We start from the raw sequence: 14,727 nt of genomic DNA, 5'->3' as shown, positions 1-14,727 counted from the left end.
CTTACCCTTAACTGTGAGCTGCAGTTCTTCCTCCTGTAGGCGACTCAGAATTTCCTCCAATGTCTTCCCAATCTCCACAAAGGACGGTCGCAGTTTTGGGTCCATCTGTAGGCATCCACACTAGCCATTAGCCTTGTTCTCCATCCTTTACCCCAAGGATGGAGAGTCTTTATTTCTGAATCTTTTAATATTCAGATACATAGCTAAGAGATTTTTCTGAAGGACCCAGGCCATGAAGGTATCTCCCAGGGTTAAAGTCAAGGAAGATGCTATTCCCATCAACCCTCTCCCATCTCAGCCCCCTTTCTGTGCGTGTCTCATTCCCTTATTTGGCTGGACCCTCCAAAAGTACACACCATTATATATTCTATTCTTTCTTGGGTTCTTTCTGTTAACATGTCTCTGGGAGCCACCTAAACAACACCCAGCTACACCTTGGTCAAAAGCGGTAAGTCTAGCCTTAGAATTGTACAAAGTGAAGGCTCTTGTGGAGCCTCGGCCAGCTGGATACACAGTCACACAATAAAACCTGACTTCATCACCCAAGGCAAGGGATGGTGGGTTTACCCTGCAGGATAATACAAAACAAATTTTTACTTGATCCGAGGTTCTGGAGCACATTGCCAGACCTGGAAGAAGGGGGTGGGCACTGACACAGGAAGAATGTCATCAATCCCAACCAAGTGAAGAGTTCAACCAGCTTCTGACGAAGCAAGGCTGGGGGGAAAGGGCACTCACATTACAGCAATTGAAGGTAAGCTGCAGGAAGTCCGGGGGACAATCTCCCACCATGTGCTGGAAGGCATCATAGTCCAGCCCGAAGTTCTGTGAATGTGTTTGGGGAAGAACATGGGCATGGATAGACAATTCATTAATCTCCACCCTGGCCCAGCTGAGAAAGGCTGGGAATTGCCCTTGAGAAATAGCCAGACTGAATTCCAGTATTCCCACCCCAAGGAAAACAGTTCTGTAGCCTCAAAACCAGTCCCATCCCAGTTGCACTGAACCCCATTTCCACAGCTCACCTCTGTGCGGGGAAGATAGTCCGGATCAGCCTGGATACGAGCGATGATCTCACAGAGGATGATACCGTAAGAGAACACGTCTGCCTGGTGGGTAATTAAACCTCAGTTTCCCTCTCAATGAGGCGAGGGTAAGTAGGGTATCTGCCTCCTGTGTCCATCATATCCCAGGCTTGGCTCTACTGTCCTTATTTCATTCAAATCATTTACTGGGAAGCTTCCAGATACCAGCCTTGCTCTTAGTAGGAAGGATTTAGATAGTCACCCTGAACATAAAGGGTGATCCTGGAAGCTTTCTGCTTAAAGTGGATTTTAAAAAGGACTAGCCCTGAAATCCCCAGACTCACTTTCTCATTGTAGGGCTCATCTCGGAGAACCTCAGGTGCCATCCAGAAGGGTGAGCCCACAACAGCAAGCTTCTCACTTTCCATGCTGTGGGGTGAGAAAATAGAGAATTGTCTTGTCACTGGCTGGCAGAATGGGATCTCTCTAACCATTGGAAATTCCTCTCCTCCCAAAAGTAGGCACAGACTAGGACTGACTGAATTTAGACAGCTGAGGTTGAGCCATGGCCAATTTCTGGTCTCTGGGGAGAAAGCTGGAGTTTTCCCTTAGCCTTAGGTCCCTCCTTTTGTGACCCCAGCACCCATTAGGGCTACCCACCTGACATCAGGAATCTTCTCAGCCAGGCCAAAGTCTGCCACCACTGCAGAGTAACCATTCTCATCTTTCTTTATCAGGCAGTTCTAGGGTTCCCAAAGAAGAAAAGATAATGTGGTTCAAAAGTAAGGACCAGCTGTCCATAGAGTTATCACATACCCTGCTCTGTTCTCTCTTGAATCACTCCTTGCATGTATACTCAAGGATCTTGTCCTAGTGATTAGACCCAGGAGGTCTCAGACAGCCATATGAGATGAGTTAGTCCTGGATCTTCGGTGGCTGCCCTAGGATTCACTTCTTGCTCTAAATGCAAATATTTATCTATGGTTTCTATGTGCTAGGCATGGTTCTGTGGGCCAGAGAACAAAATAGAAACTTTTGGAGTTTACAATCTAGTGAAGAAAGACAGACTATGAAGCTCCTGGCCTTCTTTCCTTCCTTCCTTTTTCTTTAGACTGCAGAGACCCAAAGCCTAGGGCTGACTTTGCCAGGTAACTTAGGAATAGGATAAGGGCCCAAACCTACAGTTATTTTCACTGCCCAAAAGATCACTACCAACCTCCTCCCAGGCATCAGAAGTCTTCTATGATCTGGCTCCATGCTCTACCCCTGGTACACCAATGTACACGTCCACATCTAAACTTGTCACAGACAAGCTTGACTTGTCAAGTCTCAACAGGGTTTCAAAGCTTTGCCTTTGCTTATACTGTTGCCTTCCATTTGGAGTGTTCTCTCATTTCTCCTTTTCACCTAAGAAAACTGTCTTTTAAGGTAAGCTACCTTTCCAGCCCTGTCCTCTCCAGCCTTACCCTCATCTCTTTCTCTTATTTCCACTCCTTTAGTTCTTTTATGCCCCCACTTCTTATAATCTAGCAGAGAGGCTATGAGCTCCTTAGGAGCAGCAGGTTCTGGTTTGGGCCTTCCTCTCAGTATTCAGTGGAAAAGGGCTCAGACATGGTCTTTGAACAAATGTTGCTATCTCCAGAGAAAGGATGAACCTAAAAGATCTGTGAATAAACAAAGCAGCCACCAGCTCTCCCCGAATAGCTGCAGTCAAAATAATTGTATACTATTCTGGCTCAGGGAGTACCCTGTCCCACCCTCTTCCTCTAGAGGCAGCAGAGAACAGGAATCCTTAGCTCACAGGGACACTTCTGGGGCCAGCAAAGCCCTATCTAACTCAAACCAGCCCTCTCTCCTCACCAGTCTTGGCATCTAGTTGCCAAAGCATTGCCAAGTTACTTCTTGCCTACTTGACATCATGTACAAATCAGTATCTTACTCTTGTTTAGACTTGATCCTATTCTCTTTCCTTGAGCTAGAAGGAGCCTGTGATTTCCTTATATCCTCTCAAAAAGACATACAACATCTCTGGCCTCCAACAAGGACAGTCCTTGTGTTGGTCCTGGCTTTGGCCCTCCTGTCAGTTCTGGGGGGCTCAGCACCCCTGGCTCCCTGGCTTTGACTGCCTATGAGAAAATGGGTCCTAAGCTAGCCTGCCTATTAGAAAGCCAAAACTTGGGCTGTGGGGCACTGGCCTGTGAGGGAGTGGCAGCTTAGATCTGTCACCCATTTCTCTCCCCTCCTCCTCCCTTTTCAACAACAACTTAGGCTCCTATCTCCAGGGCTCAGTCCAAAATTCTATTTACTATTTGCTTTTTAGTCCTCAGAAACTACCCTGGTAAAGACAACTTGGGAGCAGCAGGTAAGGAGCAGGACATGGCAACAGTAAATAGCCCTTGTCAAACTGTTCAGTTTCTGGCAATCTTCACCTTCATGGGTAGAGGTCTACTGTTCACTCACTGTAGACCACCCATCCAGGAGAGTGATAGCACAGCAGTAGCTTTTCTATAAGCAGCTGAGAAATGGCTATAGCAGGGATGTTCAGAGTCCCACAACATTGGGCAAGGTTGCCTAGCTCAGTCTGCCTCTGAACTGCAGTGTGAGCTATGCTCCTTTCAGGGTATCCTCATAGCCAATAGCGAGACATTGGAGCCAAAGAGGAGGATGGGATACTGGAAACCTTTTCCCCATTAGAAAAGCAAAAGTTAAGGAGTCTGCATCTGAGGTAAACAGGAATCCTGACCAAGATTAACCCCTATGGAATTTTCCAACAAACTCCTGAGCCTATCAAAGGGCTCGACAGATTTTGCTGGCTACACACTTGATTTCCTTACCACCATTCATTCCTTACTGGCTTCTGCTGAAAGTACTCTCACTGAAGATCCCAATGAGCTCCAAGATACTAAGCTCAATAGACAAAATTAGTCTTTATTTTAATCTTTCTACTTTTGACACTGCTGATTACTTCTTTTACAGTTTTTAAATGATTTAGGGATCATGTTAGTACTGAGCCTATAGAACTGAGTAAGGCAGCTGTGGTCACGAAGCTAAGAGATTAACTATTTAGAGGCTACTTCCTCTCCTTTCTGATTCTTTTCCTCTGGCTTCTATGGCACTGGATTTCTGGATTTCTTTTTCTACCTTTGGCTACTCTGCAGATTCTAGTGCAGGCTCTTCTTCCTATCCCATAAGAATGATGCTCTCAGGGTTCTATCTTAGGCCTACAGTTCTTTTTGTTCTCTACTGTGGTGCTATCCCACATTTCTTTTCGAATTACCATTACTATGCTGATGGCCCCCAAATGTATGTCTCCTCAGCCCTGACCTTTTCCCTCAAACTTCATTTTTGTATATCCAGTCAATTTATGCACATCTGAATTACTCACACTGAACTCCATTCATGTAAACCTGAACTCATCCTTTTCTCCCAAAACTTGCAACTGTATTTTTATGTCAGCTGGTTTTTTTTGTTTGTTTGTTTTTCAACCCAGTTAGCTAAGCTAGAGACCTGGGATTCATCCTAGGCTTTTTACTATTATGCCAATCAGTTTTAGCTTCTAAATGGAACTATTAAACCTTACCATCAGGGAATCCCCTGATACCATGTCAAACTTTAGGGACACCCAAATCAATAGGCCATGCCCTCGACCATGAGACTTACTCTTGTGAAGCTTATATAGGTAGCAGAGAAGCTTAGACTACCTATAGGCATACCTAAGAGTTACTTCTAGAGGACCCCTTTTGTTGCTCAGATGTGGCCTCAGTCTCTCTAAACTAACCCTGCAAGTGAAATCATTGCCCTACCCCCTACTTGGGACAAGACATCCAGGAGTAAAATTATCCCTGGTGACATGGGAGATGACTCCCAGGGATGTATCCAGACCTGGCACCATGGGATCAACAATTCCATCCTGACCAAAAAGGGGAAAAGAAGTATAATTAATAAAGTATTGTGGCAGAGAGAGTTCAAATAGAGTTGAGAGGCTACTCTGGGGGTTGCTCTTATACAAGCTTCAATTAGACCTTGCTACCTATCATAACCTGCCAACCCCCAACCAGGACCATTCCAGCCAATCCTAAAGAACACCAAGGGCAATATATAAGATTCCACAAGGGTTCCATACATTAGAGTAACTTTCCAGAAGCCTACAACCTCCAGATGGGTCCCTGGTACAGATAAGTCTGAAACCTAGAGGGCCCACCCTTTCTAGAACATCAGATAGTTCCATCTCCCTACCCCATATTAGTGACAGATACTTCCAATATCAAAAATTCAGAATTTCCATAGCCCAAAACACCCCTAAAGAGGTATGGAAAGATCAAAGGTGATGGTGGAGTTATACACAGAAGATAAAATTTAACAAATGAGTATGAATGCTGAATCATTAAATTGATATCTCTTTTAGTCTCCAGTATCTCAGAGCAGCTCAAGTAAAAACTTAAAATTGTGAAACTGTAACCCATGTCAAACTCTGAAATATGTTTTACAACTAATTGTGGTGCTGTGCTTTGAAATTTATGTGTGTGTGCTTTGAAATTTATTGCTTTTTCTTATATATGTTGTTTTTCACAAAAAAGAAGGAAGAAAAGTCAATTGTGATGATAAAAAATATTTAAGCCTTCTAGCCTCCTATGTTCTGGAGCAGCTAGAAGGAAAAATCTGAAAGGATCATATGGTAGGCCATGACAAACTCTGGGATCCGTCCTATAACTACTTGTTGAAGAGTGCTTTGAAAACTATTGTTTTTTCATTTCTTTGCTTTGATTATATGTTATACTATACAATAAAAAAGTTAAAAAAGAACGTCCCCATACACCAATGGGGGAGGTTTAGGCGGAGACCCCACAGGAGGGAGGGGACCACAGACCAAATCGAGGGGCTGAGAGGAGACCCCACAGACCGAGGAGAGAAGGCCTGGGGAGGGGGGAATCTCACAGACTGAGGGAGGGGACCGCAACCGAAGGGAGGGGCCGAGCGGGGACCCACAGACCCAGGGGAAGGCCTGGGGGGGAATCCCACAGACTGAGGGAGACGAGCACAGACCGAGGGAAGGGGCCGAGCAGGGACCCCACAGACGAGGGGAAGCCTGGGGGAGGGCATTCCGTAGACCGAGGGGGAGGCCTGGGGCGGGGTGGGGAATCCCACAGACTGAAGGAGGGGCCCAAGGTGGGTTCCCACAGACTAAAGGCCAAGGCTGAGGGTATCATCCAGAAACTGGGGAAGAGTCTAACAGCAGACCCTCAGAGAGAGGGAGGACAGCCAGGAGAGACCCCAAAGACTGACGGAAGGGGCAGGGGAGCCCCCCAACCCTGGCCAGAATATTGAAACTCATGAATATCTTCTGACGTAATTTTGCACACTCAATAATTTGTGGAAGATGATCAGAAATGGAAAAAGAATAAGCAGATGGTCTGTCCTGGAGAATGATCCCTGCGTACAAGCGGATTCAGCCCTTCTTGAAGACTGGGAATTCTGAAGTCCACTCACTTGAGAAAGCATCTTGGTCTCATCTGGTTTAAGTGAAGCTCTACCCTCTGCATGGTCCAGCCGCTCCACTCCCACAGACATTCACACACACACTAGGACACGTACCTAAGGAGATTCCGAGTATTCCATCCTGGAAACAGCAGATGCCCCTTGAGTGTGGAGTGGATAAACTGATGGAGTAAAGAGAAGCAAAGCCCAGCCATGCTCAGGGATGTGACGATTCTTACAGGAGTGACATGGAGCCACACATGCAAGGCACAGAGTGCACATGTTCTACAGGGATTTCCAAGACAGGCAACGTAAACTCACACTGTACGGAAACTCAAGCAAGTCATTCCCATTAGACTCCAGCATCTCTGAGGGTGATAGGACGGGTAAGTGGAAAAGCCCTGCTGTCTGTCAACTGCATGGGCTCTGTAGTTACTCTACTAAAATTTGTTTTTGGTAGCTTTTTCTCTTTCAAAATATATATATTTTTAATTAAAAAAAAAAGTTAAAAAAAATTTAGCTTCTAAATATTTTTCAAATTGGTTTCTCTCTCTCTCCATCCCCATAACTAATTGCCCTAGCTCAGGATCTCAACATTCCTTCCTTGAATATTCAATAGTCTTCTAACTGGTCTCTGTGTTTAAAGACTTGGCCTCTACAATCTATCTTCCTCATTCCTGCCAAAATGATCTTCCTAAAGTGCAAATCTAACTGTTACTCCCTATTTAAAAGTCAACAAGGATATATTGTATGGTTCTATTTATATCAAATGTTCAGAATAAACAAATCCATAGAAACCAAAAATAAATTAGTTGTTGCCAGGGGCTGGGGGAAGTAGAAATAGAGGTGACTGCTAATGGGTATGGGGTTTCTTTTAGGAGTGACGAAAAAGTTCTGAAATCAGATAGTAGTGATGGTTGTACAACTCTGTTGGGGAATATACTAAAGCCACTGCATTGTATACTTTAAAAAGGTGAACTTTATGGTATATGAATTATATCACAATAAAACTGTTATATATTTTTTAAAGCCAGCAATAGTTCCTTATTTCCTGTCTATAAGATAGTCCAAGTTAGATATGACACGATCAGACTACTTTCTTTTCAACCGCTTCAACCTCACAGTCTGCACACCATACTGTTTATGCATCTGTGCCTTTGTTTATGCCATTCTCTTTTTTGGGAATATTATTTCCCCCAAATACTTACAAAGTGGAATTAAATTTCCAAAATTCAGCTAGGCATCAACTCTTCCAAGAAGCATTCTCTGCACTCTCAGGTTGGGTTAAAAAACGTTTCTCAAAACCTTCTCGACCAAAAGGGGGAAGAGCAAAATGAGACAAAATAAAGTATCAATGGCCGAGAGATTCCAAACAGAATCGAGAGGTTATCCTGGAGGTTATTCTTATACATTATATAGATATCACCTTTTTAGTTAAGGTGTAATGGAGAGGCTGGAGGGAAGTGCCTGAAAATGTAGAGCTGTGTTCCAGTAGCCATGTTGAAGATGATTGTATAATGATACAGCTTTCACAATGTGACTGTGTGATTGTGAAAACCTTGTGTCTGAGGTTCTTTTTATCTACCTTATCAGAAGATACGTAAAACAAATGGATTAAAAATAAATAAATAATAGGGAGAACAAATGTTAAAATAAATGTAGTGGATTGAAATACTAATGATCAATGAAAGGGAGGGGTAAGGGGTATGATATGTATGAATTTTTTTCTGTTTTCTTTTTATTTCTTTTTTTGAATTGATGAAAATGTTCTAAGAAATTATCATGATAATGAATATACAACTATGTAATGATATTGTGAGTTACTGATTATATATGAAGAATGGAATGATCATATGGTAAGAATGTTTGTGTTTGTATGTTATGATTAACAAATAAAAAATTAAAAAAAAACCTTTCTCAAAACATCCTATACATTCTCCTCCCTCTAATCATAACGTTTACTATATTACAATGAACGTATGTCTTTCTATAGTCTCTTCCCCTAACCAGACTGTAAGCTTTAGGAAAGCAGGTGTGCCTTAAGAGACTACTTCCAAGCCCCCGGGAAAGTAAAAGTTACCTTCTTCAGTCTGGGTGGAACCCTAGGAATTTAAACATTTTTGCACATACACAATCCCATTGGTTCTTTACAACATTGTCAGATGGGCATATCTGAGATTTTTACATTCAAGATAAGAAAAGGGAGGCTTACAAACTGTAAGTGGTAAAGACTCAGGTCACCGGATTCTACAGGGTTCCTCTTCTAATGATTCTTGGCTTTGCTAGATGGAGCAGACTGGAGAGCTCTCTGCTGTAGACAGCAATGCATGGCCTTGGGAAAGCAGCTTGGGCCAAGGCCCATGGTGAAAGCAGCACTGTTTGTGCAAGCAATACAATAAGCCCCCTTTATTTGGGGCTCTAGGCCCCACCTCCAAAAGGGTATCTAGTGAAATACTTACATTTCTCACCCAATTTGAACATGGCCCCATTACAGACTATTAAACTACAGAGCACAAAATGTGGAGTTTCAAACCACTTAGTGATTCGAAAGGAGCCAAAATCAATTTTCAAGCTGGGTAGGATATAAGGCCCATTACACAGAGAATGAAGAATGTTTTTGAATAAGATAGACTTATCTAAAGAAAGCAGTAGACAAGACACAAGAGAGACCCAATCAAACTGCCCTGAGAGGAAAAGTGGCCTTTTCAGGTTCAAAAAGCAGCTCAGGCACTGCTGCTGCCAAGCTCCCACTCCTTTGTTCTCACCCCTGTTAGAATACATCACATTGCAGCAGAGCAGCTTATGTATTTGCCTCTTCAAGGGCAAGAAATGATCCCATTGATCTCTTTCCCTCTAATCAAGCAGAGGCACACAGAAAAGGCTTGGCAAAAATTTGTTAAATGAAGGTTGGTCAGATGACTAGAAGCAACAGGGCTTCTTTCAAAAGCATGTGTCAAAATGCATAGACTAATTATACATAGACTCCTATTTGGGACTGAGCTCCTGATGAAAAGGAATCAAAGGGGAGGCCATGGATGCATTTCCTAAAAGCCTACACAAATCCTTCAGAACTGGACCAGGATAGGCATCTGAGAGCAGTTCCTGAGGTGTCCTGGAACAGCTGCACAGTCAGTACCAGCATTGAATAAAACCACCTGAGTGGAGAAATGCCAAATCCATTTATTAGTATTAGCTCTAATCTAAAGCTGTTTCTGCCACTAAAAAAAAAAAAAGCCTTTCAATGTGCAATTTCCTTTTCCCCTTCATCCCCAACCAACTTACCCCATAACTCAATCAGGGTCAGGGAAGAAAGGACCGACTGATTCTAAACCTCAAGGTTCAGAAGTTCTTTTCAAAGAACACAGAATTTCTATGTAGAGAATGAAGAAAACATTCTTCATTCTCTATGTAATGGGCCTTATATCCCACCCAGCTTGAAAACTGATTTTGGCTCCTTTGGGACCACTAAGTGGTCTGAACTCCACATTTTGTACTCTGTAGTTCCATAGTCTGTAATGGGGCAGACATTGAATTGACCTCCTAAGTGCCCCAAGGACTGCTATAATCTAAAGTCTCTTAAAAAGATTATCTGGTTTGCTGTCATGTGTCCCACCCCTTCCCCTCAATCCTAACCATATGATCCCACACCTTTATCACAGCTCTGTGTAATGTCCTGCTTTCATATCTGTCTCTCCAATTAGATTCAGAGCCCTTGAAGGTTACAGACTGAGTTCCAATGGTTTCCATGTCCCCAACACAATGTTTCTATGTCCCCAACACTATGTCCTCTAATAGCCCAGTATAAAATGGTTTCCAGAGCTGTTGATGGTTCTCATAAAAAAAAAAAGGGGGGGGGGGTGGTACAAGGATAGTTCAGTGGTAGAATTCTTGCCTGCCATGCAGGAGACCTGGGTTCGATTCCTGGCCCAAGCACTTCCTCCAAAACACAAGCAAACAAACAAAAAACCAACAAGCAAAAATTCAACAAACTGGAACTGATGCTGCAATAACAGGATACTCACATGGAAAAAGAATGCACTGTGACCCCGCCAGACAGCATACAAAACAAACAAACAAACCCAGGGTGTCCATGATAGCCACTTTCTACAGCTCTCTGGCATTCAATTTTGCTTCTAATTTATACTTTTTCTACCTTCTGAAAATTGGCATTTTCTGTTTTTAATTGTGTGGCATACCCTAAGACCATAGCTAGAAGGGCTTTTTCACTCTGGTGGAACCCACAGAATGGCTTCTTTGAAATAAACTTACAAAAAAAAATCAACCAAAAACAAGAAGAGCAATTCACACTCCCAGCGGCTAAACCCCAGATTAGTGGTGCTTGCCTGATGATAGGCAGCAATGGTATTAAGCAGAAACAAAATGCTCTCACAACTGCTCCTAACAGCCAAACCTTTTATTAAAAATAAAGAATAAAAGATAAAAACCAACCAACGAAACAAACAAAAAAACCCACACAAGTAAAACAAAAACCTGTATATGGCTATTGCTACTTCTTAAGAGAGCTCATGAATGAGATTTAAAAAAAATTTTTTTTTAAATATAACAACAAACAAAAACATTCTTAACATATGATCATTTCATTCTACATATATAATCAGTAATTCACAATATCATCACATAGTTGCATATTCATCATCATGGTCATTTCTTAGAACATTTGCATCTATTTTTAAAGCTGTACTACCTCTTACTTCCTTTTAAATAAATTCTCAGCATTGCCAGTACACAAATCCTTACCAGGTTGTTTTTGACAGACTCTTCACTCTTAGAGCAGTATTGCAGTTTCAACTGACATTTGAATCATACAAAAGCAATACTACTTCCAAAAGGCCCTTTGGTAGGAAACTAGGGATCTTCTTTGTCTTCCCACTGACGGCATCTGCTTCTCTCTGTTCAGATTTACTCATCTGGAACAGTTCCCACTTTTCTAAATCCCACCTCCTGTGAACTCCTGTGAGAATCCCTGACTAATCAGTCCTGTGAGGTCAAAGAAAGAATGTATTTTACATATTGAAACACTGAGGTACCAAGGCCAGAGAAATCAATTTGAAAAGATGGAACAAAACTGGGGTGGGGATCCAAAATGTCTGCTCTTGAGCAAATGTTTTAGTTCCTATACTATCAAGTCCATTCCCTGAAACAGAGTCAAAAAACCCCTACTCTGACAAGCTCTGTGCTAGGTAGGTATCAGGTACTAAGACTACAAAAGAGAGTAAGTGATGCACCACACAGGTTTCCTGGGAGGGACTGCTCTGACCTAGGAGTGAACATAAAACTTTCTTCCTAATTCCTGCAACACAGTTAAAACGAGGCCCTAACATTTAGACAGAGCTTTACCAAAAGCTCAGTGATGATAAAAAGACAATGAACACAGACAGAATCTTGAATTGGATGACATAGCTCATAAAATAAGACTTATTTATCTTCAAATTAAGTCCCCTACAGTGCACTTATAAGCTTGCCTCAAGGCTGCAAAAGCCATTTGTTCATACCTCATGGAAGTATCCTTAACACCTCCTTGAAGTCCATACCCAAGAAAGCGGAGCTCAGACACAGAAAGCTTTTTTCCTCCTAAATTTCTAATTTCTTGTCTCGGGCCAAACGACCCTGAGAATACAGGGAAAACCAAAGAAAAGTAAACTTATACTATAGGTTCAAAAAGGTTAGCAATTTTTATAATACAACATGACTAGCTCAGACAGAACCACATTTGGACACTAGCACAATAGGGCAATAGGAACAAAGTGCTTTGGAATATGATTAACTCCTGTGGGGCAGAGACACCTATCTCCTTCAGAAAGCCTATCTTATCCCATCTTAGAGTGATCTTTCCATGCTCTGAAAATCTATAATCTATCATGTAGCAATACACGCAATTAAACAATGCTGTGAATTTGTTCTTTAGTTATTTCCCAACAAGACTGTAAGTACCTCAAGGTCAGAAATGCTCCTTTTCTAACATACCTTCATCTGTGGTGCCAGGGACGGAACTAGACATGTAAGTGTGGGGAAAATATCTATGTGATTGATGGATAACTTGTCATGAACTCCCACCACCTTGGAAGAAATTATGCTCTCTGAGTAGGAAGCAATAATTTGATTTGGGCTGGATGCCCAAGGTGAGGGTAGCTTATCATTAAGGCAGCATCTAAGTTGTATGATACAACTCTACCCATTTGCTTGGAACAAGTACAGTTTTCGCAATCCTGATTTTCTAAAATATTCTGAGGGAGAAGAAAAGGCTAACGAAGGGATTAGATACCACTTTCCAGGTCCCAGATATCTTCACTGTCCAGTCCTTTTAGGTACTGATCTAAATAAAGGGCTCCTCCTCACAGCTAGTTCTTAGACGGTTCACAGATTCTACTTGCTGGCCTTAGTTTTCCTTCAGCAATAGTGCAGCTGACTACAAATGGCCCCATCACACCCAGGGGACTTACAGTCACCTCCCCAAAGATATTTTTTATGCAGTAGTTTATAAACCAATGGCCAGGGTCCCTCAGGGACAGGACTGCTGAGTGGAAGACCAAGAACCATTTCAGTGTGAAGCAAGGACTTACTGCTCTCGGCTTTGTTGGCTCAGAGTATAGTCTGTTTTTGTTTTCTTTGCAAACTTCTCTTTATAACCGGCTCCCAACCCCTTTATTCATAACAAAAGGGGGTAAAGTATGTGTTGAGGGTGGGAAATGAAATGAGAGCTATTCTTGCATAGTATAATACTATAATATCCTTCTCCTAAAAGACTTGAAATTCAGCTGTTGGAAAGAAGTCATTTTAGATATATTCTGTGTCCTTATAGTTCCCCCATCAATGATCAAACAGTACTATTTATATAAGCCTTGTCCTAAGCCACTTGGCCCTGAGATCCTACTTTGTAGACTGGCCAACTTCCTCTGAAAGCAACTCTTTTTTACCCTGGTCACATAGCAATTTGGACAGCAAGAGAATACTACACAGACCAACTGATGCCAAAAAGAAACTGGCAGGATGGCAGAAACTCAATCACACAGATAGAAAATGGGTCAGTACATTATGGCCCTCAAAACGTGCAGTCAAGTGACTAAAAAAATCACTGAGCTCCTCCTCTTAGCTAAGAGCTACTTCCTGGAGGCCAAAGGAGACAGCATTAAGAGACAGGCCCCATACTGCCTCAATTGCTGTCGCTCCTACAAGGAAGAATCCCTTAATCCTCATGGCACGGCTCCTGCAACACACATTCAGGAGACTGAAGTCAAACGTGAAGGCTCCAGCCTGAAAGGGATCTTTTCTGAGCTGAGATAGGCTTTCTAAGGACTAGTTAAACTAGTAATGTATCCTCTGTGATTAAATGTTAAATCCATAAGAGATCTCCATCATTACTAAGCCCAATAATGGTTGGTCTCAACGCAACTTTCTTGGTAAGGAAGAAAGACAATAATTCTCAAAGAGTTGTGAAAGTAAAGCCTTCATACCTTAGATGTGAGGTCTCGATGGAAAATGCCTTTGAAGTGAAGGTAGCTGAGGCCCACTGCTATGTCATAGGCCAGTTTCACCCTCACAATCCAGGGCAAATGCAGGTTGCTGTCTAGCAACTGTTCCAGGTTTCCAGAGTTGATATACTGCAAAACAGAAAAAAACCCAGCTACCATTTGTCAGAAATGTTTATACTGGTGGTGAAACCACTAAAGAGTAAACCCATAGAAGATAGGGACTGTTTTATATTCTTAAGTTACCAAGGGTTTATTCTGAATGCAGGCACAATGGTATATGCTATACACAAAGATCTCTTTGAGGAAATCATGTATTAAGAAATATAGACAAATAATATCATATGGTAAATGCTACAAAAAAAATAGGTAGGACAGTATTATGTAGCACAGAGGATAAAGATGCTAACTCAGTCTTGGCAGGTCAGGGAATGCTGCACAGAGGAAATAATGAATCTGGAAGATGAACTGGGGTAGCAGGAAATGGCACTCCAGAGGGATTAGCACATGCAAAGTTACAGGGTAAGTATATTGTATATTTAGGAAACTAATTTGCTCAATTATGTCCAGAGTGTCTATACAGGAGGAGCAGGAGTGAGGCAGATATGCTTTGTTAAGGTATACCGACTAACCTCTGTCCACAGGGAACAAAAGAAGCATTTTAAGCAAGGGAGCAACATATTTCTTTCTTAAAGAAAAGATTATTTTAGCAATGGTATGACAGATAGATGTGACAGGAG

At 42.2% G+C, this 14,727-nt stretch overlaps 1 protein-coding gene across 6 annotated transcripts in view; it reads right to left on the bottom strand.

The window, feature by feature from the left end:
* The window catches only part of TESK2 (testis associated actin remodelling kinase 2), a 152,978-nt gene that overhangs the window by 1,874 nt on the left and 136,377 nt on the right, over positions 1-14,727 (bottom strand). For all 6 annotated transcript variants that reach the window (XM_077149851.1, XM_077149852.1, XM_077149856.1 and 3 more), the window contains 6 exons: positions 13,973-14,119; positions 1,686-1,768; positions 1,370-1,454; positions 1,026-1,109; positions 739-825; positions 6-105 (listed from right to left, as the gene is read on the bottom strand). In XM_077149851.1, coding sequence (XP_077005966.1) covers positions 6-105; positions 739-825; positions 1,026-1,109; positions 1,370-1,454; positions 1,686-1,768; positions 13,973-14,119 — 586 coding nt within the window. The remainder of the gene's footprint in view (positions 1-5; positions 106-738; positions 826-1,025; positions 1,110-1,369; positions 1,455-1,685; positions 1,769-13,972; positions 14,120-14,727) is intronic.

The sequence above is a fragment of the Tamandua tetradactyla genome, chromosome 2, assembly GCF_023851605.1.
Source record: "Tamandua tetradactyla isolate mTamTet1 chromosome 2, mTamTet1.pri, whole genome shotgun sequence".
NCBI lineage: Eukaryota > Metazoa > Chordata > Mammalia > Pilosa > Myrmecophagidae > Tamandua > Tamandua tetradactyla.
Note: the sequence above shows the minus strand (reverse complement) of the source record. Positions and strands in the feature narration are given on the sequence as shown.